The sequence below is a fragment of the Botrytis cinerea genome, chromosome 2 (assembly GCF_000143535.2).
Source record: "Botrytis cinerea B05.10 chromosome 2, complete sequence".
Taxonomy (NCBI): Eukaryota; Fungi; Ascomycota; class Leotiomycetes; order Helotiales; family Sclerotiniaceae; genus Botrytis; species Botrytis cinerea.
The window spans coordinates 367,002-388,195 of NC_037311.1; the positions used below are offsets into that span (position 1 = coordinate 367,002).

A 21,194-nucleotide genomic window follows, 5' to 3' on the forward strand; every position below is an offset into this window, starting at 1 on the left:
ATGAATTATTGTGAAATGCTGTACTACTGTGGAACATTTAAACTACGGGAAAGACTGAACTCAATCCAGACATTGAACCAATGTTAAGATTTCTGTTAACGTGAGATGTTGTATTCTTTCCAGATATTGAATTCATTCGCAACAATCACAACTCAAATTTTGTAGGCGTCACTATGCCTTCACATCATCGTAAGTCACTTTTACCTAGGTGCTAAGGGTTCATCGTACCAGTAGTAAGTCGCACTAGCAGTCAACGACGCTAGGATCTAATCGCGCTAGCATTAACTCCCACTAATTGTAGATCGCACTAGCAGTCAAGCACGCTAAATGATTTAGTTCCGAAAATTCCATCACAAACCCAAAAGTACATAACACCAGCCCTAACGCGCGGCCCTAAACCTCAATCATCTTCATTAACACCATTGAATCTAACCTCAACAGTAATTTACATCGACCATCTTATTGTACATCAATGACTTGTAGAATGCGACAGAAGGTAGTAGATGAAAATTCGAGAACTCAAACGAATTCTCTCGATGTACATCACAACTAGTAATGTGTGTGCGCTTCGGAACGCGTGCTAGTGAGTTTGCTAGTGATTATGCGTATGAAGTTACGAGAAAAAAAAAAGTAAATACTGACGTCTGCTAGAAGTGTCATTTTTCACGTGGGATGCATCTGTACGACGCTCTCAACGACGCAATGAAAGAGATGAGAGTGATCTGAATTTGGCAGCGAAGAAGTACACTCTGAAGAGATCATGAGATTTTCAATCTTTAGATAAATAAACGTAGATGTAATTGAATCGCCTGCAATGCGATTTTGGTACCGCAAAATTTTGCTTCAATCTTGCTAGGGATTAAGGATATCGATTTGCTTCTTGTTTAACCGAAGAAAACATCATCTGATGCACAATATTGATGGCTCCTGAAGTTGTTGGACTTGAAGCTCCTCGGATACATATAAAATATCCTTATATACCTGGCAATTCGTAGAGATTCGTGAAAAAAAAAGAGAATGGGTAGTATTAGTCAAGAATATGTTTAGATCTGAAAAGACTGAGAAGCAGAAATATCGAAGTAAATTTCACCGCTATGCTCGTGTCATACAAGGAAGTAGATGTAGGTACCCTCAGCTGCAGAGTTACAAGCAGAGTATTGATTTTATCATTGAGAAAGAAGATAGAAATTTTGACCTGAGAATCAGCGCGCTTTTACTTGTATTATGAGCGTACATATCATTACAAAGTTCTTCAAACCACCGCATACTCAAATCCTCGAACAATAATGAAATCAGTACCAGAGATAGAGAATGAAGACTTTGAAAAATCTAAAGATCCTTATCTAAAGCTTGTGCCTGATTCATAGTCCAATAAGTCCCCCTCAACTCCATTAATTCTAGGTGTGTACCTCTCTCAACAATCTTTCCTTTCACGAGTACTAAGATGCAATCGGCATTCCTGATGGTCGCTAGTCTATGTGCCACTGTGATCGTGGTAGTCTGACCTGAAATCCTATTCAAAGCATCAAGTACTTCCTTCTCGCTCAAAGAGTCAAGCGCACTGGTCGCCTCATCTAACAACAAAATTCTGGGTTGGCGCACGAGTGCTCGTGCAAGTGCTATTCGTTGCCTTTGACCTCCGCTGAAACCGAAACCCTTCTCTCCGCATTGTGTATTGTAACCTTCTGGTAGAGAAATAATGAAATCGTGTATATTTGCATCTTTTGCAGCATTTTCGAGGCGTTCATCAACCGAAGACAAATCATGAACACCGAGGAGAATGTTATCTCGAAGAGTACCTTCGAATAAAGTGGTGTTTTGAGAGACTAGACCCGTTTGACTGCGATGGTATTCGGTGTCAATCTCTTTCAATGAAGATGAATTTATGAGAATGGATCCATTGTTGATTGTGTAAAACTTTTCAAGTAAGGCAATGATGGTAGACTTTCCTGAGCCGGAGGGGCCCACAATCGCAAGGTTTTGGCCTGGTTCAACTACGAAATCAATCTCTTTCAGAATTAAATGTTGTGAAGAGTTTGGATAACTGAATTCGACGCCTTGAAACTCGATAGATACTGGAGTGTTTCTACCTTTCTCGTCATCGTAATCCTTTGGCTGGGATGCGCAGCCGTCAAGTGTGGCCCCTGTAGACGTTGCTCTCGATCTTAAGCCGAGGATGTTGTTAATAGAATGGCCTGCTTGCGATATACCTAGAATTCCATGAGCTGGTTGGTTTTTGAATGCGTTGAAACACTTACTATTCGAACTTGCGAAAAACTCAGCTGCACCCTCTCCACCGGACAATATTGCCAAGAAAACAATCCACAGTTCAACAGTTTCTAGCTTGCCATTCGCCAATAGGTTACCGCCGTACCAGAATATCAAAGCCATACCTATACAGATAGAGAGTTAATCACAGTACTATACAAAATTAAGAGATAAGTTTACCAAGAAAAGCTCCACTCTCAGAAAAGGCAAACAGCGGCATTGTTATGAGAATATTCTTGTAGAAGACCGGAAGAGATTCTCGCATTCTCTTGTCGAGTTGAAAACAAACCTCATCCTCCATGGTCAAAGCTGCCACCGTTCGTACAGCTCCAATGACTTCTGACGCATATTGTGCACTGCTCAGTAGGGGGCCAGAAAGAGTTTTACTTTTCGCAGAGATTGAACGTACCCGAAGGTAACCGGCCAAAAGAATAACAGGAACACTGCCAAACAATCCCACCAGTGCTAGTCTCCATGAAACTACTAGTGCTAGAATGCTGCACGATGTTAAATTTACCAAGGCAACCAGAAGAGACCCCAGAACTGTAAACAAGATCTGAATGTGATTCGTATGTAATGAGAGAGATGCCACAAGAGCACCTTTTGAATTTTGTTCCTTATCAAAGAAAAAAGCCTCCTGTCGTATCATGGATTTAAAATACTCAGTTTGATAATAGAATTTTGTGGTAGTTCCCATTATCGATGAAATAGTACCCATTAAGAAAAAGGCGATAATGACTCCGATAGCAACCACAAACCACATCAGAGACCAAAAGTTTTCCGTCTTCTGGATATTGGAGTCGAATTTTCCAAGCCTAGAAACACTGTGTCCAAAAAGAATTGCTTGGGCTGGGTATACGCCGCCTGCAACCACACATGTGGGTATCACCGCTACCAAAAGTCGTAAGAGTACTCGGTGGTCTAGTAGGCTTAGCCATAAAGATCGGAATAATGAAGACCTTGGATCCAGCGTCGTAGGGGTAGATATACCGTCAACAGTCTTCGTGGGTTGCGCCACCTCATCAATTTGCAATTTGGTGGTATCGTTCTTGTTGGCTTCTTGAATTTCAGATTTTTCAAGTGGTTGATCCGTGTATTGAATCGTCTCGTCGAGCCGTTGCGCCTCATCAAGTTGGGCATATCTACCGTTCATTGCCAGTAAAGATTGATGTGTGCCACTCTCAAGCACAGTTCCATTTTTCAACAAGACGATCTGGTCCGCTTTTTGAACAAGGGATAATTTGTGTGTTATGATAATACTCGTCATACCCATTGAGACCTTTTTTATCGCTGCCTCTACGATCCGCTCAGATTCTATGTCCAAGCCCGACGTTGCCTCGTCGAAGATCAAAATTGATGGAGACGATATTATAGCTCTGGCTATACTGATACGTTGTTTTTGGCCACCACTGAGAAGATTTCCTTTATCTCCAACTTTGGTATCATACCCGTTGGGTAAGCTTTCAATAAAGGCGTGCGCTCCGACATCCATACAGCTCTTGACTACCAAGTCTCGCTTGTCCTTGTCGGAACAATTCTCCAAGGACGTACCATAAAGCCCGCAAGCAACATTGTAAAATATGCTATCATTGAAGAGTGTGACTTCCTTATCGAGCGATTAGAAAATTTCATTCAGTTTTCTTGGAGAACAAGCGACATACCTGCTGCACCAGTCCAATCTTGCTCCGTAATGATTTCACATTCAGCTCATTAATAGCGAAGCCATCAATTGAGACGGTTCCTCGCGTAGGCTCATACCATCGCTCAATTAAACCAACAATAGTGCTTTTTCCAGACCCACTGGTGCCAACTAAGGCTGTCATCTTACCGGCCTCAAAGCGGATATTCAAGCCATCAAGAACATTGACAGAAGGTCTGGAGGGATAGAAGTAAGAGACGTCATGCAATACAATCTCGCCCTTGATATTTTCAAGTGTTACATCACCACTGTTAATGGAATTAATAGTTGGCGTACTATTGATCACTTTGTTCAGATTTACTGAGGCTGCTCTCGCCTTGGAGAGAATACCATAGATCGGCAAAATCTTCCTCATACCATTTGTACCTTGATTGATGGATAGAATCACTCTATTAATGACGTTAGTGAAAATAACAAAAGTTGGGCTCCAATTGAACATACATGACGATTGTTCCACCGCTGGAAATCTTCCCCTGGTTTAACAGAATCGTTCCATACCAAAATGCAAGGGCATACGAAGAGAGCAGAGCAAAGTAGCTCATCGAGAACTGCACTGCAAGTATGGGGCTCTTCTGCATTCGTTTTACCCTAGCAGCTTCTAGAATTGCGGTGTAGTCATCAACCAGCTTCGATTCGGCAACACAGGCCATGACCATACGTATACCATTGAACACCTCCTCCGCCAAATTCGCTGCGGATTCCTCAATTTGCTGAATTTTCTGCTCTAAACGTGTATCCAGAGCAGCGGTGCCAAAGTTACTGATGAACAGAAGTACAATTGTAGAGAAAAGGACCAAAGTGAGCTGCCAACTGTGTACAAAAGCAATGATCAGGGAAACAATGACAGTTGAACCTGCTTGCATGACAACCCCAAGCTTCTCAGCTAATGCATCCTCAATACTATTGATGCTCGTAGCAAAATTGTCGGCGACTTTTCCTTGGCTCACTAGCCCCGTATCTTGGTGGATAGCTGACTTCAGGTACGATGCTCTGAGTCTCCTGGAACGATTCATTGCAGATATCGATAGTAAAATACCATAAGCGCAGGTAAGAAACCATTGACCAATAAAAAGGTACAACAAGTACAGAACTTCAGAATCAACGGTTTTTTTCAGAGCAGAAGCATCTTGGAAGTTGTTAAATTTGTTTGCTAAACCTCCAAAAATCAGGGGCATTAGTGGTCGTGCTGTTCCAGCACCAATTGCTGCTGCAATTCCTACGAGCTGGAGAATATCCACTGGCCATCTTGATGCATCAGAAAAAGCCAGCCGCGGACGTCCGGTCACTTGAGCTCTGGGTAGGGCTGTATCATGGCTAATAGTTGCCATTAAGCCTCTGTACAGAATGAGCTTCGCGGATCAAAAAGAGATAAGAAAGGGCTGCAAAACTGTCTGACAGAAAAACAAAATTGTTTCTTTCGCCCCAAGATGATTGAACATACTCTTTACAATTCGCTGAATATATTATAAAGAGGATGCATAGCGCAATCGTATGGTAACATAAGCATTACGAGCTGCGGCGTATAAATCAATATCTGGTTCTGATTTGGCCATTTTCATATCTTTCGAGATAACCCAGCCAAACAAAATCTAATTACGAGCACCGATAGAGATACCCTTCGAACGTCACATATAAGAATGCAATTGGTGCGGAGAAAAGATATGTCAAATGCAACAGTTGGAGTTTTGTGTGTGTGGTTGAAGATGCCTGTAGTTCTCTTCCATACATGGTGTGATATGTACCGTAAAGTTCTAGATTGAATTACAAATAAGATCACAATGATTTTGCCGAAGCATCCAACTAACTCAAATCTGACCACAAACGACCAATCAATCGCAAATTTCGCCCCGCCTCCGCTCATCTCACTCTCTGGATCGTCAAAAGATCATTTATCCGCCTCGGACAAGTCATCATTATAGGCAAGAATCATGCTCAAAACCTTGTCGCTTGCAACAGCCGCCCTGGGGGTCACATCTGCCGATTCCGGCACAGACAAGTCGTCGTTGTAGGCCAGAATCATACTCGAAACTTTTTCGATTGGGGCAGCATCTCTGCCTGTAAGAAGAACAGGTGCGGCCATGTCTTTAATGTGTTAGCAACGCATCAACGACTTCAAATCAGTGATAGCCGGCACACATATACCTTTAGTTAAGATGGGAGCACCCAAAACTGCCGGGGCAATGGCAAAGAGGCCGAATACGAACGCGAGTTGCATTATGGAATGCCTGAATATATTTGTCCTTCGAAATTGGCGTCTGGATGGGGTGAGAAAGTATTGAGAACCGGCTCGTTATAGGAATGTTTTGGTGTTTTGAAATGCACAAGAAACCGAATATGATCGGGATTTATATATCTATAAGTTTGACTTTCTATATCGTATTGCCTGGTCGGTCATCCAATGATATCCCACGAAGCATGAGCTCGATTACAGTGCGTCGATATGCTACATGGCGATATCTGTACCAAGACTGATAGAGGTATCAAACCGACTCAACCCCACCAAGATTGAAGCCATAGGTGAAAGGTATGTCTTCATAATCTTGGCTCCTACTTTTAGCTTCTTATATGGTAGGTCTGGAGTTCACTCCGAAACAAAGACTAAAATTCAGAGGATCCCATTCAAGACTTTGATTACCCCTCAGTGAATTCATGCCAATATGTGGACGGATAATATCCAACAATGGAAATCTGCACCGAGCTAAACGGTCGAATACCATAGCATTTACCAAGTGGCAAAGGAGCTGTGGGGCCGACAACTATGAAGTTTATGATAAGAATTCATCGGTCCGGACCAGAAGCTTTCCGGTATTGATATTCATAACCTATGTACAGAAGAGAACCTCTGTAAGAGGAAAGTCAAGTCTGAATAACGATAAGCATTCTTGGCCTTCATTCCATCTTCATACCCGTCTTTTAATGGTCTACGCCGAAAAGTTAAATGCCTTCTCGAACTGTTTCTCGCTATCAAGTAATATTCTAGGCTTTTTTGATTCGTCGAAGTAAATCCGGCCTGAAAAAGCTGGCCACTTGATTTTGAAGTTTTAACTCACGTTCTCGACAATTTCTTTACTTTCACAATCCAAGTGCGAAAAATGGAAAGAGAAACCCTCCTCTATCCCTCAGACGAAGCTCGTTGTAGTGACGAAGAAGCTACACCAAGTCTGACCGAGTTGCAGCAGCATCAGGCGTCCAAATTTCAAAAGAAATGCGGGGGACGAAATGCCGTCTTTCGGAAAGCTTTACCATGGGTATTACATCTAGCTCTGCTCTCTACATCGCTGGGACTCCTAATAAAAACTCTCCTCATACAAAGGTCTTTGCCTGCGACTTGCGTAGAGGATAGACTCCAATGGAGTATGTGTGACTTGGAATTGCTATCATTCATGTACACCGCGCTAACCAATCGCAGCCATCACCATGGATTCTGTTCCCGACATTCATCACTTTGAGCGCTTGGTTGGTAGTTTCAATCGATCCTCGTCCCCTTATAAAGGGCCTCCATCGCCCGCTGTTGATGCCGCATGGGCCGACTTGACAGACTGTAAGATCTCCACGTTCGCCTCATTCCTTGATTCTGATGTGTGATAATAGATGGCGCAATAAGCATATCAGAAAAGACCTTTGGGAAGTTGAATGCTTCCAAAAATGCTGTCAGGGTCCCAGCCGAATACGGAGGTGGGAGACTGGCTTTCGTGGAAGCTATTCATCAATTGCATTGTTTGGTAAGTCATAATCACCTCTTTTATCTACAACATTACTTAGCAATTGATTACAGGAATCACTATGGCGACATACATACCCAGATTATTATACGGAAGCCGCAAGAAAAATAAAAACAAATGATCAAGAGTGGCACGATCATATGGGTAGGTACCTCTCTCTCTTACTTGGACAGTCGGTTGCTCCTCATTATGCTAACGATATCATGGAACTTCAGATCATTGCGTGGACATGTTGCGTCAAAAATTAATGTGCGATGCCGATGTACATCTAGTCACCTACAACTGGCTGAAAGGCCACGACGCTCCTCATCCCAATTTCAATACGGCAAGGCAATGTCGAAGTTTTGAAGCCGTCAAACAGTATGTCATTGAAAATGCCCTTGATGGCTCTAATCTACCTAAAATGTATTTTGAAAAGCCCAAGGATGGTTCTGTAATGGAGTACGAGGAACCTCCATTTGATCCTCTTGCCGATGGATGGCCATCCAAGCACCATTGAAGGACTGCGTACATATATTCAGATGGCCTTTTACTCTGAGAAACACCCCGCACTTTCTGCTCTGTACATAGCACTCTCAACCCTAAACGGTGCGGACCGTTTGTGTGCACGAAACCTTAGGTTCCACAGATCTTTACGATCCTTGCGTACTCGAGCAGGGCAGTCGGAATCTGCGTATCCGGCATTAGCGATCCTTCTTCAATAGGAAGCTGGTATCGTCGGCAAAAATGGTCTGATGGGCGCTAGAATTTTGATAACAACATCTACCTGCACCCAATCAAGTTGAAAAATAATCTTCGCACATCCTAGGTAACGTAACGATTCTCTGCAAAGATGGGAGATCCTTGCTCACGCTTGCGAATGGTACAAATCTTGGCTTCTCCGTTCTCAACCCTGGTGGGTACAGATAACAAAGTTGTAGCTGGAACGTGCTCGGTTCGGAGTTATAACTAAAATAGGGTTTTCCCGACTACAACGCTGTGTATACATATCCAATTAATGGATTTCTTGCTGGAGTATTCTCACGCATGAGGTTGCGTGATCAAAGGCTGCTGACAGCCATATTTCCTTTCGAGTTATATCATCTCCGGCCCCCAAACGTATGACCTTCCAAACAGAGTATTATCGGGCAGATCCTTGACATCTAGAATTCGCGTGCCTGGAATATACCGCGTCGCTCGAATTTAATTGTGCGGCACAGTACATGGATAATTTATAGGTAAATGTGACAGAGAGAAACACTTTCTTCTTGAAGCCTGTAAAAGAGTAGCTCTGGGTGTAGATCTGCGTGAATGCTGGAAGTCATTCCAACGAGCGAAAACAGGTCTACTTTAGTACCCCTCGCTCCCCATCTTTGCGTTAAGTCCTTCTTATATAGGAAGCATTGATTGCCATTTCCTTCCACCAATTGTCAAATTTAGAATGCAGGCTGGGGTCGATATCACATAGAAATGACGCACGCTGAAGAACGGGCAAGAAATTGCAGGATGCCATTCAACGTTCTCTGAAGAATTTTCTGCAGCAAGACAAGGTAGGAGATGGGCGGCACATTTCTTACCCCCGTGATTGTAAGCTGGCGTTAAGAAGATGAGGGGAGCACTCAGTTCCCACCAGGAAGCATGTCCTCCTCACACGCACACTAGCTTAAGTTGCTCAACACCTCATTTATGACATCTGGAGTTGTTCTCCGCTTCTGTTATTTTGCTCGTACCTTACATCAATAGCCGAAACCCAGAGCTATGGTTCTTATTGTTCCGCTCCAGAATCTGAATGTACAGTAACGGCATCCTAAATTCATCCTTCGAGTACGCAACGCTAATCGTATTGGCAGGCGCTGGCATGGACCCTATTCAGTATCTCGACTGTGCTCACGTCCGGCCGTTTCTACATTAGATGGCAAAAAGGAAAGAGTTTGCATCTGGATGACATCTTTAATGCATTGGCTCTTGGATCCTTACTCGCTTTTGCCATCACATATCAGGTTTATCTTCCTATCCAATACAACTACCAACTATACGCGCTTGGTCTTGGAGGCTACCTTCCCGATGACGATCAGTTGATGTATGCACAAAACGTGGGCATCGTCAACATTGTTTTCTTTTGGGTGACAATATACCTCGTGAAAGCATCTTTCTTAGCGCTCTACTGGGCTCTATTCTCGGTATCCACTGCCTTTCGGAAATGGTGGCTAGCAGTCGCAATTTACACGGTGATTTCATTTCTCGCGACTTTTCTCGCCATCTTTTGGTCATGCAATACTCCCAGCCAACTAGAAGATCTCGGTATAGTATTCCCGTCTGATAAATTGGGATTCAACTAACAAAGCTAAAGAGGCATGCAATACCATATCTGAGGAGCTCATCATTGGCCTCGAAACGTTATGGTGTGTTCTGAACACCGTGGGAGATATTATGAGTAAGTCAAAAGTCCCAGCATTTTCAATCAATACAGCTAACAGAACTTTCCACCAGCGATGTTATTACCTCTGGGAATGCTACGCGCGATGCACATGCCCACATCTCGAAAACTGGGTGTGGCAGCCATCGCCGGCCTAGTGGTTATCGACATACTTTTCGACGTCCTCCGAACCATATACACCGTCGGAAGCTACACGAGCTCATTCCCCAACGCCAATGCAGTGTGGGCTCTTTGCGAACCTACCATTGCCGTGATGGTATGCGCACTTCCCCCCTACCGAACATTACTTTTCCGAAAAAAGATCGAACCGTCGACTTCATATCAGGGAATGCATGGAACGAGGAGCACGAGGAAAACCAAATCTCGCAATACTTCAACGCCCCATGAAATGGACGATATGAGTGCGTATAGTCTGGCTTCGACGCGATCTGTGTTGGGTCACCACGCGGATGTGCATGCTGTTTGATTGAAGTCCAGATGCACACTTGTAGAATATAAATACTTATCTCATATTTTTAGAAACACGTGTTTGTGACTCGGGCAATGGTGGCTCATGAGTATTGAAACACGAAATTGTGAATTAACTTATTTGAGAGAAAACATGTCTGAATCCTCCGTTCCATGGAATCTAATTATATTTATCTATTACCCAAAATGTTCAGCAGTCCAGATAGAATTTCTCGGTAGTTCGTGATGATCGTAGCCGAAATTACTAACATAGACAAAGGTCAATTCTCCATGGAATCGGATGATATCAAGTGAGCCATGTTACATAGCCAATCAAAATATAATGATAAGTCAGAAATGCAACAGTTGGTGTGTCCCACAAAAGTCCCCTGTGTATTTATAGTGTTCTCAGACCCTACTAGTTTCATCGAGTACAAGTACAATATCGATGTGGTAAATCAGCCTTGAAAGTTCGACATACACGGCAACATCACAAAGCACCATGGTTTCTGTCGCAATTATTGGGGCCGGCCCAGCAGGACTTGTTGCCGCCAAAACACTCCTCAAGTCATCTTCCAAAGAATGCATCTTCAAAGTCACAGTATTTGAGCAGGGGACCAACGTCGGGGGTCTCTGGGCTGTGGAATCAAGTCCAAATGGAATCATCAATCCGGAAATGCATACCAATCTTTCGCAATTCACCGTCTGTTTCTCTGATCTTGCCTGGAATTCTGTGGAAATGCAGCCTCCTGCAAACATATATCCTAAAGCGTGGCAAGTCCACCGATACTTGAAGGAATATGCTAAGAGATATATACCACCCGGAACGATCGCTTTCCAAACCCACGTCAAAGTGATCGAACATATTCAAACCTCCCCAGAGGAAGAGAAAAAGAAATGGAAAATCACAGCCATCGCGCTCGACGGAGAAACTCCCATCGAAAAGATTGAGATTTTCGACCATCTAATCATTGCATCTGGATTTTTCTCGCAGATCAGAAAAATTCCATTTCCATGCAACAGCGTGATCCAAAAACAAGATGGCCAACCACCTATCATTCTCCACAGCTCGCAATACCGTCAAATATCAGATCTCTCACCCACACATCCACAACCCCTACCAGGCAAAGTTCTCGTCATCGGCGGCTCTCATTCCGGCGCCGAAGTAGCGTCTCTAATCGCCATGCACATATCCGACGCCCAATATTCACCTTCTGGAACTGGGACTGCCCCGACAGAAATCATCCACGTGATACCGCACCCTCTCGTCTCTATCCCATCATTCGTCCGCAGCGGAAATGAAAAAGTTCCTTCTTTTGTGCAATTGGATTCGCGTCTCTATGATATCTCTTCGCGCCCGGATGATCCGATTTCATTTAGTTTTGGGCTTTCCAATGCGGAGAAGAGGAAGAAATTAAGACAGACACTGAATATGCTCATGTCTGGAGCAGTAGATGTAGAAAACGACGACGGGTCAAAAAAGAGCGATGAAGTTGATTTGGGGGCTCCGTATGCGGTTGTAGGTGACAAGTATGCGGAATTCATCAGGTCCGGTGCGATCAAGCAAGTTCTTGGTCGTATCACGCAGCTAGAACAACCAGTAAGTTAACCATATTGTTTTCCCATCACCCCCTATCTGACACGAGAAAGCCAAACAAAAATTTGATGCTTGCAACCATTGAATCACAGTCCGATGAAGTCAAAATGGACGATATCGCAGCTGTCGTATACGCGACGGGCTTTTCCACCTCTCCTGCGCTGGATTTCCTATCAGATGAGATTAAAAAAAGTTTAGGGTTTGATGCATCTTATCCCCGTCTTCCTTTACTGCTGAGTCGAGACTGTATGAGTAGCTCTAGAGATTCTCCCAGTAGCTTAGCGCTTATGGGATTTTTCGACGGGTCATATTGGGGAGTCTTAGAGAGCCAAGCTCGTCTGATAGCGAGGAAGTGGAGTGAGCAAAACAGCGGACTTTCTTCTCCTACTCATGATCATAATAAAACGGAAGAGGACAATTCCCCAAAACTCCGCACCTTTATGGAAGAATTAAGGATCATGATGGACAAAGATCCTTCGTCTGTCCCCCAAAATTTCTTTAGTGACTATCCCGGCTTAATGGAAGAAACCTCTCGTAAATTAGGGCTCCAGAAAATAAACGTATCATGGGGCGAAAGAGAAGGAATGGTCAGCCCAGCTCGATACGTCGATGAACAGTGCAACAAAACAGAAGCCGAAAAAGCAATTCAAAAACTCCAAAAGACACTCCAAGATTCCCGGGATGGAAAAGCCATTTTCGCCAAATCCACTTTCCGTGGACTACAAGGAAGCTGGAAGAACTCCAACGTAGAAACCGAATTCAATGAACTATCCCCCAAGAGCACATTCCATCCTCGCTACCCCACAGACGCAACTTCAGATCTCGAGTATCTCCACATCACAAACCACGAAGAATCAAGCCATCAAATCCCCAGGTCAATCTACCGACTCCGCGAAAATGAAAACCAAATCGAGGTTTGGAGTGTGGATTCGAAATGCGGATTGGCAGCCGATAAGATTTGTTATATTCTCGATTTTAATAGCGGGCTTGTCTGGGAACAGACTGACTCAAATCGAGTTACTGTTGTAGCCAAAGGGGCTCCTGGTGCTAATTTGACACATAAAACCATATACTCATTCTGTTTTGCGGGAGTGGGGATTGCAGACTATAAGATTGAGTACTTTGACGAGGAGGATGTCAAGATTGATGGTTCTAGCTCTTATTTCGTGCGATGAATTCTCTAGAAGGAGGGATAAAATGTTAATGTATACTGTCAAAGACTTGTAATTACCTAGCACATCATATAGATCATCATAAAGTGTCCATATAATCGCGATGTTTTGGAGGCTCCCAGTCGGAAAGATTGACAACATCATACATGCGAGAACTTCGGCAACCCACCACGTACTCACCGTCCCCCGAGCCAACCTTGTATCTTCTACCAAGCACACTCTTTCTCGCCCTCGTTCTGGCCCTCTCGCCATTCCTTCAAATATCGATTCTCAGAAAGGCCCCCCTACAAACAATCATTAGTCTCGTGTAAGCAGCCGGAATAAGTTCGCCATGGAATATAGAAATCTCATCCCGCGGACCCGAACTCCCATCGCTTCTTTCCCTTGTAGCTCCGAGGCCGTAGTATCCCCGCACCAAGTGTACATGGGGACCTGCGTTATCTGGTCAATCTGCAGCGGGTGCACCAATGCTTTGTAAGAACCTCCTGGGTACTTAGAAATGTACATGTCCGGATTATCTATTCATGAGTCAATATTTTATTGGATTAGATGTTGATTTATAATTATCCGGTGTTGTCGAAAATTTTCACGTTTTTGTTTCTGCGAGCGAGTTGATAAGGTTATTGTATAATTGTTGTTCGAAGTGTCATTTTTGTGTGTTTGTGGGATTCACGAGGGACGGTGAGAGATTTGATCAGCAATGGGCTCCCCCGATTTCGCAGCAACTTCTTCGCCTCACCATTCCTCTCATTATGATGATGATGGAAAAACACCATATGCGACCCCCATTACATTTCAAAATGAAGATCTTGGCATCGATGAAGCGTCCAGGAAGAATTTGGAAAGGAGATTGGTGAGAAAGGTGGATTGGAGATTGTGCACCATCGCTGGAATATTATGTAGTTTGAATTTGATGGATTCGGGCATCATCAGTTCGGCCAGTGTCGCAGATGATTTCTTTACAGATTTGGGTTTGGGAGTGGGAAACAGATATGTAAGTTCTGGTGCTCCGTCAATCGCACTTGTTCTTGCATGCTGATAGTATATATTGTAGTCTGTATCAATCCTGGTGTACACTGTGGCAAGCGTAGCATTTCAGTTGCCAGCCACACTATGTGTGAGGATGTGTGGACCAAGATTCGTCTTCTCGTTGATCACGATTGGATTTGGCATTATAACTTTGGTATGAAAAACTCTTGGTCAACCCCAGACCTGATCCGGAGAAGGAAATCCTAATGGCATGGCAAAGTGTACGGCTTTCATCAATACATGGAAGCAAATGGTAGCCCTTCGGCTACTCCTTGGAATCGCCCAATCTGCTATCTTTCCAGGCTTGAGCTATCTTATTTCAACCTGGTATACCAGAAAAGAACAACAGCTTCGTTTCGCTTTTTTGCAGACGGGCGAAGTTATTGTCGTGGGTCTGGGAATTTTCCTCAACTATGGCGTAAACCATTTGAATGGCAAAGGGAGCTTGGCCGGTTGGAGGTGGATGTTTCTAGTGCAAGGCTTGCTTGCTATAGGTATGTTACTCCAGTAATGACCTGGGGCCAAGAGCTAATTTGTTGGTAGTTGTGGGATGCGTAACCTATCTCTGGATGGTGGATTTCCCAGAAAATGCTCATAAAAGTTTCCGTTTCTTGACGGCCGAGGAGCAAAATCTGGCACTGGCAAGAATTTCTGATGACAGAGACGACGTGAAGGCCGAGGACTTTTCGTTAGGGAAGTGTATTGTCCATTTTCTGGATCCAAAAATCTACGGTTTCTGTGCTTTGCTTTTTTGCTTAAATTTGGTATCGACAAGTAAGTACTCACTACCAGTAACCCTTTCGGGACTGATATGCTAACTTTAACCAAAGGCATGTCTTACTTCTTACCCATCATTTTGAAAACCGGAATGGGATTTTCTGAGGACAGTTCCATCATGTTATCAGCACCACCATATTTCTATTCGGTGATTCCAGTTATTATCTCATCGATAGTTAGTGATCATTATCAACTCCGAGGCTTGGTCATAATTTTCAATTCCATCTGTACCATTGTGGGTTTTTGCATGTTGGGATTTGCTAGTCAGGACACAGTTCGATATATTGGAACATATTTAGCGACAGGAGGGTATGTTTCGAACTGGGCAGCAATGAATGCATACCAATCTTCCAATATTGTCGGACAGTGGAAAAGAGCAACCTTTGCGGCTGCCGGAACTGCCTGTAACGGGTTGGGAGGAATTGCCGGTGCATTCATTATTAGATATAATGAGGCGCCTCGATATCTGACAGCAATTTGGGTCAGTGTTGGCTCCCAGCTTATCATTATTGCCATTGTCGGCATTTTCTCGATATACTTTTGGTATGCCAACGGCCGACAGAGAAAGGGGATGGTCTTATTAGAGAGGACCATGAACTTCAGGTATACGTATTAGAATCTGAGAATATAATGTTGAGTGGCTTGGATGAAGACTTGACCAGCTCAATGCCTCCCATATTGTGAAGAATTCTTGAAGTACCTAGCTATATATACGTTGAAAATGCAGCTTCTCAAAGAATCTCGTACGACAAATAGTTGACGCATTCGACGAGATCTGTTTCTAGGACCAAAAGAGAATGGACATTCGTTGCTGGGAATCGTCTTATTGGGCCAATCCCACAACGCCTATATCAGCCCAACTCTGTAAGCAATAGTTCATCAGATGTTGTGTTGTCGAACGAGTTTATGAACGCAATACTTATTGACTTCCAAGTTGTTAGCATGCGTGTTTAACGTGTGTGCGTTCATACCCCAGTAAAAGTTACATGATACAGTTTATGCTTGATCATCCATCGGGACATGCCAATGCCTGACATACAGTATCGTTACCATGCTGACTGACGTAGCTGGTGGATGCAGCTCACCCACGTCTTTGTGTCTAGATATTTGGGGAACTGGCAAACTGGTGAACTCGTGAACTGGTGCATAGAAGAGATGATAGCAGTCTTCATCGATATGACTGAAATGATTGGTGAATTAGATACTGCATTGCGTTCCCAAATGTTTCAAGAATTATTGTGCAGAGCGAACGAACGCTATGATTTACATTAAACAACCTTATTAGCATTAGCATCTAGATGTCACCCTAGATACAGAAGACTTTTGAGACCAACTACGCAACATCATTTCCTATCAACTCACCTCACAATACCCAATCCGTGTTTACACTCATTTGTCGAAGCTACCTAGGTATTGCTCCTAAGATCTTAGAATATTCATTTGCTCCGGTATCATTCAATCATTCGGCATACACAAACCGTCAACGTTAGCAGCCCAAGAGCCCGATAGCAAGATAGCCCAACACAACTTTGTCATTTGTTCAAAGCGGCAAGCTCATCCAAATCTGGGTAAATCCGGCATCGCGAACTGGGAACTACTGAACTTCCGAAATTACATGGGGCAGTCTTTAGACCACTTCGCAGGACGATAACAATTTCGAACCCGAGCAGGAGGAGTATCCCCCTCGTAGCAACCTTCCAGACGAATTATACAAGATGGGTTTCCTGGGTGTTTATACCGCAATATATGATTATGTTCCGGCAGGTGAGGGAGAACTCACTATCAAAGAAGGTGATATCCTCTATGTGCTAGAGAAGAGCACAGAAGACGACTGGTGGAAAGCAAAGAAGAAGGCCTCTGCAGAAGATGAAGATGAGCCCGTGGGATTGATACCAAACAACTACATCCAGGAGGTATGAATATTTAAATTTAGATCTGCGATTTATGGCAATGGCAATAGGGGATTCGCATACCCGTTCATATGACAATATAAACATACTTGGTTTGTTGGCAATGATGCAGCATATGTTAACTTCTATCTCTATAGGCAGCACCATCTAGCAAAGCTAGAGCTCTCTACGACTACACGAGACAGACAGACGAGGAGCTATCATTCACGGAAGATGCACAACTCGAGGTTTTCGACACTTCAGATCCGGACTGGATCTTGGTGGGTTTTGAGGGAGAGTACGGCTTCGTACCTGCAAATTATATTGAATTATCTGAGAACTTAGAAGAGACCAAAGAAGCACCTGCTCCAAGTCTTCCAAGCCGACCAAGACCACCACCGGTTGCAGTAGAAGAAGAAGCACCTGAGGCGCCCGAGTCGCCTCAGTCCCCTGAATCTCCAGTAGTTGCGACCCCGGCTGCTGCAATTGCAGGTATATTACATCAGCAACAACAGAGAAAATCGTCCGCTCCAGCAGCTCGAGCCCCACCAGAATTCACCCCCGAAGCATCCGATGAAGAACCACCTACGCCTACATTACCTGCGAGACCAGTATCGCAAGTATCTGTACCGCAGCCTAGTCGAGAGCGGGAACGCGAGCCTACCCGGCATTACTCCCCGAGGCTTCCTGCATCTCCCACTGGTGTTGCCGCATCCCCTCCTCACAATAGAGTATCTTTCGCTACAATGGGCGTAGTAGATGTCGTAGATGAGCCCAGAGCGAGCCATGTACCAGGTGGATTTCACATGTATAACATCAGCGAGATGGTTCATGTAATGGGTAAAAAGAAGAAAATGCCTACAACTCTGGGTATCAATATCGCTACAGGTACAATTTTGATCGCCCCGGAGCAAGCCCGAGATGGACCAGAACAAACTTGGACAGCTGAGAAAATGACGCATTATTCATTGGAAGGCAAGCATGTTTTCATGGAACTAGTACGCCCTACCAAAAGTATTGATTTCCACGCTGGGGCTAAAGATACCGCGACGGAGATTGTGAGTGCATTGGGAGAACTTGCAGGCGCTGCTCGAGCAGAAGGATTGAGAGAAGTTATTGCAGCAGGATCCGGATCTGGCCAGAAGAGAGGACAAGTTCTCTACGATTTTGTGGCACAAGGAGCAGATGAAGTGGATGTGAATGTTGGGGATGAAGTTGTTATAATTGACGATATAAAAAGTGAGGAATGGTGGATGGTACGGCGAGTCAAGAATGCGAGAGAAGGTGTTGTTCCAAGTAGTTACATCGAAGTTGTTGGTACAGTGCAAACACAAAGTTCGGCTGGAATAAACGCGGGGCGATCAACTGTTGAACAAAATAGACTCGAGGAAGCGCGACTAGCAAGGGAAGCCCTGAAGACAGCGAAGAGAGACGAGGTTGAGGTAGGCCCTGGAATGCGACTACCCGAACGGGGTAGCAGTCTATATGCTCATGACAATGGTAACCAATCTGGGCAACAGAAGAGACGAGATAATGGCCGAGAGAGCAGCTCTTCGAAATCTTCGAAATCCAGTAAGCAACATTTCCATCCAGCTCAGTGCATTGTAGCTAACAAATTGTAGAACCTGATCCTGCCAAAGTAAGAACATGGACGGACCGCTCGAAGTCCTTCAGTGTCGAGGCACAATTTCTAGCGCTGAAAGACGGTAAGATAAATCTTCACAAAATGAACGGCGTGAAAATTGCTGTCCCAGTTGTCAAAATGTCAGTTGAAGATCTGGAATATGTTGAACGAATGACGGGTATATCTTTGGATGAAGATAAACCATTATCGGACATCAAAAAGCAGCAAAAGTCACGAGCAGCTGAAAGACAGCCGAGTAACGGTGTAAGTGTCGGTGCAAGCATTGAACGTCCAGAGTATGATTGGTTCCAATTCTTCCTATCTTGCGACGTTGCTGTGGGTCTTTGTGAGAGATATGCACAGGCATTCAAGAGAGATTCGATGGATGAGAGTGTTTTGCCTGATATTGATGCCACTGTACTACGGAACCTTGGGATCCGCGAGGGAGATATCATCAAAATTATAAGGTTCATAGACAAAAAATACATGCGGAAAGATGGAAAGCGAAACGTCAGCCTTGGTGAGGACGAGGGTGAAGCTGGCCTCTTTTCTGGACCCGGTGGTGCATTGAAAAATAATACTCGAAAGGGTCGCCCCGTTCCTGCTTCACTAACTAACGATGTGGTGGATGCAAACGCCTTTTCACAAAATGGCACTGATAAGCCATCGCCTCAAGGTGTTGCCACGCCGCTTGCAACCGCTCCAACCCCGGCAGGAAAGGACGTCAAGCGAGGAGGGTTTGATGATGATGCATGGGATGTTAAGCCATCCAAGCAAGAAGCCACGAGCAGTGCGCCTGTCGAGTCCACACCAGCTCCAGCTCCCGCTCCACAGCAGCCAGCTATCACTGGCTCGATGCAAGAACTTTCGCTGCTGTCCACTCCTCTCGAGCCAGTAAAAGCACAGCCCACAGCTCAAGCAATACCGCAACCCCAAGGTCCACCTGCCGTCACTCCTTCCATATTTGCTGGAATTGGAAATCAACAAACTGGACTCCCTCAACAGCAACCTTCTCCATCTGGACCTTTGTTCCCAGCAAACTTAGCGCGTCAACGTCCTGCACCCCCTCAGATGGGCGCGAACACGACTCTGATACCACCACTTCCTCCTTCGCGACCTTTATCAGCTCCTCAAGCTGTGACTGCTTACGCCCCACCTCCACTCCAAGCGCAAGCCACTGGCTATGGAGCTTTTCAACCCCAAATTGCCCCCCCTGGACAAAGTCTGCATGACCTCAATCAACAACGCATGCAACAGCAACAGCAACAACAGCAAATGCAACAGCAACAACAACAACAGTTTATGCAACAGCAAACTGGCATGATGCAACAACCTACTGGATTCAATCAATTCAATCCTGGAGCACCTAACAACTTTCAGCAATTTCCCATGCAAACAGGTGCACCTCAACAATTCGTACCAAATCAAACAGGTGCACCTCAACAATTCATACCAAACCAAACAGGTACACCATTTTCAAATCCTCCAGTACAGCCATTCCAACCACAACCACTTCAACCACAAGTTACAGGCTTCCAGAGTGCATTCCCTACTGGTCAACAGTTCCCTCAACCTACTGGTGTAAATTCATTCTTGCCTCCCGCTATGCAACCTCAGCAAACGGGCATGATGAATGGAACAACCAGTTTCGGTGGCCAGAATTTCCCTGCACCACCGGCTCCACCTGCGCCACAGCAACATCCGTCTCCATTAATCCCTCAAGCGACTGGACCAGCACCACCAGGTAATTTTGTTCTATCAAATTTTTATATGAACCTACAACTAATTTAATTTCCAGTTCGTTTTGGACTCAATGGCACTAACAATATCGCGCCACAACCAACTGGCAGACGCGCGAATCTCTCACAAGCCAGTAAGTTCATCTCTATATCTCTCCATCAGTTTCGCCCGCTAATGCAACACAGCTCCTCAAAATCCATTCGGATTTTAAGTTGATGGCTAATAAATGTACACTTTACCCTGGCTATCGTTGTTTTTCTCGTTGTAAAATAGGTGGATAGGCATGCATAGCTAAGCATCGAGATGTTAATATCTTTTCATTTTACTTTGACAGGAATTCGTTTACTTGGTCACGTATCCATGGCCACGGATATATTGGGAAGGGCGTAGCAGAGCCTACAGGAGAGAGGTTCATAGCGATATTACATCATATTTAATTGATCAATTTATTAGGAGGAATAAAGTGATGTATCCAAATTTTTTGCTGATGATATTTGATTGTAACTTGAAGTCGGCATATGGAAGGTTACTTCCGGACACGGTCTTTGTTTTCTACTCAATGCAGTTGCAACAACAAAAAGTTACAACGTGATTAGTAGCTTTACAGCCGAATTCCGAAAAGTTCTCGAGAATATTGAAACGAGCGAAACGCCAGGGAGTAGGGAGAGTTAGAGATCTACATACGCACGGATGCGCTCTTGTGCACGGACTAGAAGGGTGATGTGAATCAAGCTTGATTTGACGAGACTCGTGAGAAAAATGTTTGTAAGTTGTAACGCGGTTGTGTTGTGTTGTGTTGTGAAGGGAGAAGTTT

General features: G+C 44.4%; 7 protein-coding genes across 9 annotated transcripts; 5 read left to right on the forward strand and 2 right to left on the reverse strand.

Moving 5' to 3' along the window:
• Positions 1-1,136: 1,136 nt before the first annotated feature.
• BCIN_02g00790 (hypothetical protein) lies at positions 1,137-5,564 on the reverse strand. Its single transcript, XM_024691078.1, has 5 exons — positions 4,409-5,564; positions 3,930-4,356; positions 2,449-3,874; positions 2,259-2,393; positions 1,137-2,210 (listed from the first exon to the last, which is right to left on the reverse strand). The coding sequence occupies exons 1-5, from the start codon at positions 5,293-5,295 to the stop codon at positions 1,330-1,332; spliced, it is 3,756 nt and encodes a 1,251-aa protein (XP_024546848.1). The 5' UTR covers positions 5,296-5,564; the 3' UTR covers positions 1,137-1,329.
• Positions 5,565-5,597: 33 nt separating this feature from the next.
• Positions 5,598-6,297, reverse strand: Bcpic4. Its single transcript, XM_001555865.2, has 2 exons — positions 6,110-6,297; positions 5,598-6,049 (listed from the first exon to the last, which is right to left on the reverse strand). Exons 1-2 carry the CDS (start codon positions 6,180-6,182, stop codon positions 5,853-5,855), a joined length of 270 nt encoding a protein of 89 aa, XP_001555915.1. The 5' UTR covers positions 6,183-6,297; the 3' UTR covers positions 5,598-5,852.
• A 474-nt stretch (positions 6,298-6,771) lies between these two features.
• BCIN_02g00810 (hypothetical protein) lies at positions 6,772-8,578 on the forward strand. Of its 2 annotated transcripts, none has more exons than XM_024691080.1 (5): positions 6,772-7,321; positions 7,377-7,508; positions 7,559-7,689; positions 7,743-7,837; positions 7,905-8,578. In XM_024691080.1, the coding sequence occupies exons 1-5, from the start codon at positions 7,060-7,062 to the stop codon at positions 8,035-8,037; spliced, it is 753 nt and encodes a 250-aa protein (XP_024546849.1). In that variant the 5' UTR covers positions 6,772-7,059; the 3' UTR covers positions 8,038-8,578. The 2 variants fall into 2 exon arrangements, with proteins under 2 accessions (XP_024546849.1, XP_024546850.1); XM_024691079.1 differs by having other exon boundaries at positions 7,743-7,833.
• A 519-nt stretch (positions 8,579-9,097) lies between these two features.
• On the forward strand, positions 9,098-10,757 carry BCIN_02g00820 (hypothetical protein). The gene is made up of 4 exons (XM_024691081.1): positions 9,098-9,459; positions 9,519-9,969; positions 10,019-10,102; positions 10,159-10,757. The coding sequence occupies exons 1-4, from the start codon at positions 9,427-9,429 to the stop codon at positions 10,569-10,571; spliced, it is 981 nt and encodes a 326-aa protein (XP_024546851.1). The 5' UTR covers positions 9,098-9,426; the 3' UTR covers positions 10,572-10,757.
• Positions 10,758-10,917: 160 nt separating this feature from the next.
• Positions 10,918-13,594, forward strand: BCIN_02g00830 (hypothetical protein). Its single transcript, XM_001555868.2, has 2 exons — positions 10,918-12,152; positions 12,203-13,594. Exons 1-2 carry the CDS (start codon positions 11,055-11,057, stop codon positions 13,322-13,324), a joined length of 2,220 nt encoding a protein of 739 aa, XP_001555918.1. The 5' UTR covers positions 10,918-11,054; the 3' UTR covers positions 13,325-13,594.
• A 214-nt stretch (positions 13,595-13,808) lies between these two features.
• Positions 13,809-15,878, forward strand: BCIN_02g00840 (hypothetical protein). Its single transcript, XM_024691082.1, has 5 exons — positions 13,809-14,315; positions 14,376-14,504; positions 14,571-14,844; positions 14,894-15,124; positions 15,181-15,878. Exons 1-5 carry the CDS (start codon positions 14,022-14,024, stop codon positions 15,741-15,743), a joined length of 1,491 nt encoding a protein of 496 aa, XP_024546852.1. The 5' UTR covers positions 13,809-14,021; the 3' UTR covers positions 15,744-15,878.
• A 546-nt stretch (positions 15,879-16,424) lies between these two features.
• On the forward strand, positions 16,425-20,855 carry Bcsla1. Of its 2 annotated transcripts, XM_024691083.1 has the most exons (6): positions 16,425-17,040; positions 17,175-18,458; positions 18,537-18,588; positions 18,639-20,384; positions 20,439-20,513; positions 20,566-20,855. In XM_024691083.1, the coding sequence occupies exons 1-6, from the start codon at positions 16,843-16,845 to the stop codon at positions 20,589-20,591; spliced, it is 3,381 nt and encodes a 1,126-aa protein (XP_024546853.1). In that variant the 5' UTR covers positions 16,425-16,842; the 3' UTR covers positions 20,592-20,855. The 2 variants fall into 2 exon arrangements, with proteins under 2 accessions (XP_024546853.1, XP_001555920.1); XM_001555870.2 differs by having other exon boundaries at positions 17,175-18,588.
• Positions 20,856-21,194: the final 339 nt, after the last annotated feature.

Excerpts from the sequence above, each read along its gene's own strand:
- BCIN_02g00790 (XM_024691078.1), bottom strand. The coding sequence starts at position 5,295 with ATGGCAACTATTAGCCATGATACAGCCCTACCCAGAGCTCAAGTGACC. Across the intron at positions 2,394-2,448 it reads TGAGAGTGGAGCTTTTCTTG|GTATGGCTTTGATATTCTGG; the intron begins GTAAACTTATCT and ends CTATCTGTATAG. Across the intron at positions 2,211-2,258 it reads GTTTTTCGCAAGTTCGAATA|GTATATCGCAAGCAGGCCAT; the intron begins GTAAGTGTTTCA and ends ATGGAATTCTAG.
- Bcpic4 (XM_001555865.2), bottom strand. The coding sequence starts at position 6,182 with ATGCAACTCGCGTTCGTATTCGGCCTCTTTGCCATTGCCCCGGCAGTT. Across the intron at positions 6,050-6,109 it reads TGCTCCCATCTTAACTAAAG|ACATGGCCGCACCTGTTCTT; the intron begins GTATATGTGTGC and ends AACACATTAAAG.
- BCIN_02g00810 (XM_024691079.1), top strand. The coding sequence starts at position 7,060 with ATGGAAAGAGAAACCCTCCTCTATCCCTCAGACGAAGCTCGTTGTAGT. Across the intron at positions 7,322-7,376 it reads AGAGGATAGACTCCAATGGA|CCATCACCATGGATTCTGTT; the intron begins GTATGTGTGACT and ends AACCAATCGCAG. Across the intron at positions 7,509-7,558 it reads ATGGGCCGACTTGACAGACT|ATGGCGCAATAAGCATATCA; the intron begins GTAAGATCTCCA and ends GTGTGATAATAG.
- BCIN_02g00820 (XM_024691081.1), top strand. The coding sequence starts at position 9,427 with ATGGTTCTTATTGTTCCGCTCCAGAATCTGAAT. Across the intron at positions 9,460-9,518 it reads TTCCGCTCCAGAATCTGAAT|GCGCTGGCATGGACCCTATT; the intron begins GTACAGTAACGG and ends TCGTATTGGCAG. Across the intron at positions 10,103-10,158 it reads CACCGTGGGAGATATTATGA|CGATGTTATTACCTCTGGGA; the intron begins GTAAGTCAAAAG and ends ACTTTCCACCAG.
- BCIN_02g00830 (XM_001555868.2), top strand. The coding sequence starts at position 11,055 with ATGGTTTCTGTCGCAATTATTGGGGCCGGCCCAGCAGGACTTGTTGCC. Across the intron at positions 12,153-12,202 it reads TCACGCAGCTAGAACAACCA|CCAAACAAAAATTTGATGCT; the intron begins GTAAGTTAACCA and ends GACACGAGAAAG.
- BCIN_02g00840 (XM_024691082.1), top strand. The coding sequence starts at position 14,022 with ATGGGCTCCCCCGATTTCGCAGCAACTTCTTCGCCTCACCATTCCTCT. Across the intron at positions 14,316-14,375 it reads TGGGAGTGGGAAACAGATAT|TCTGTATCAATCCTGGTGTA; the intron begins GTAAGTTCTGGT and ends TATATATTGTAG. Across the intron at positions 15,125-15,180 it reads CTTAAATTTGGTATCGACAA|GCATGTCTTACTTCTTACCC; the intron begins GTAAGTACTCAC and ends CTTTAACCAAAG.
- Bcsla1 (XM_001555870.2), top strand. The coding sequence starts at position 16,843 with ATGGGTTTCCTGGGTGTTTATACCGCAATATATGATTATGTTCCGGCA. Across the intron at positions 17,041-17,174 it reads CAAACAACTACATCCAGGAG|GCAGCACCATCTAGCAAAGC; the intron begins GTATGAATATTT and ends CTATCTCTATAG. Across the intron at positions 20,385-20,438 it reads GACTGGACCAGCACCACCAG|TTCGTTTTGGACTCAATGGC; the intron begins GTAATTTTGTTC and ends TTTAATTTCCAG.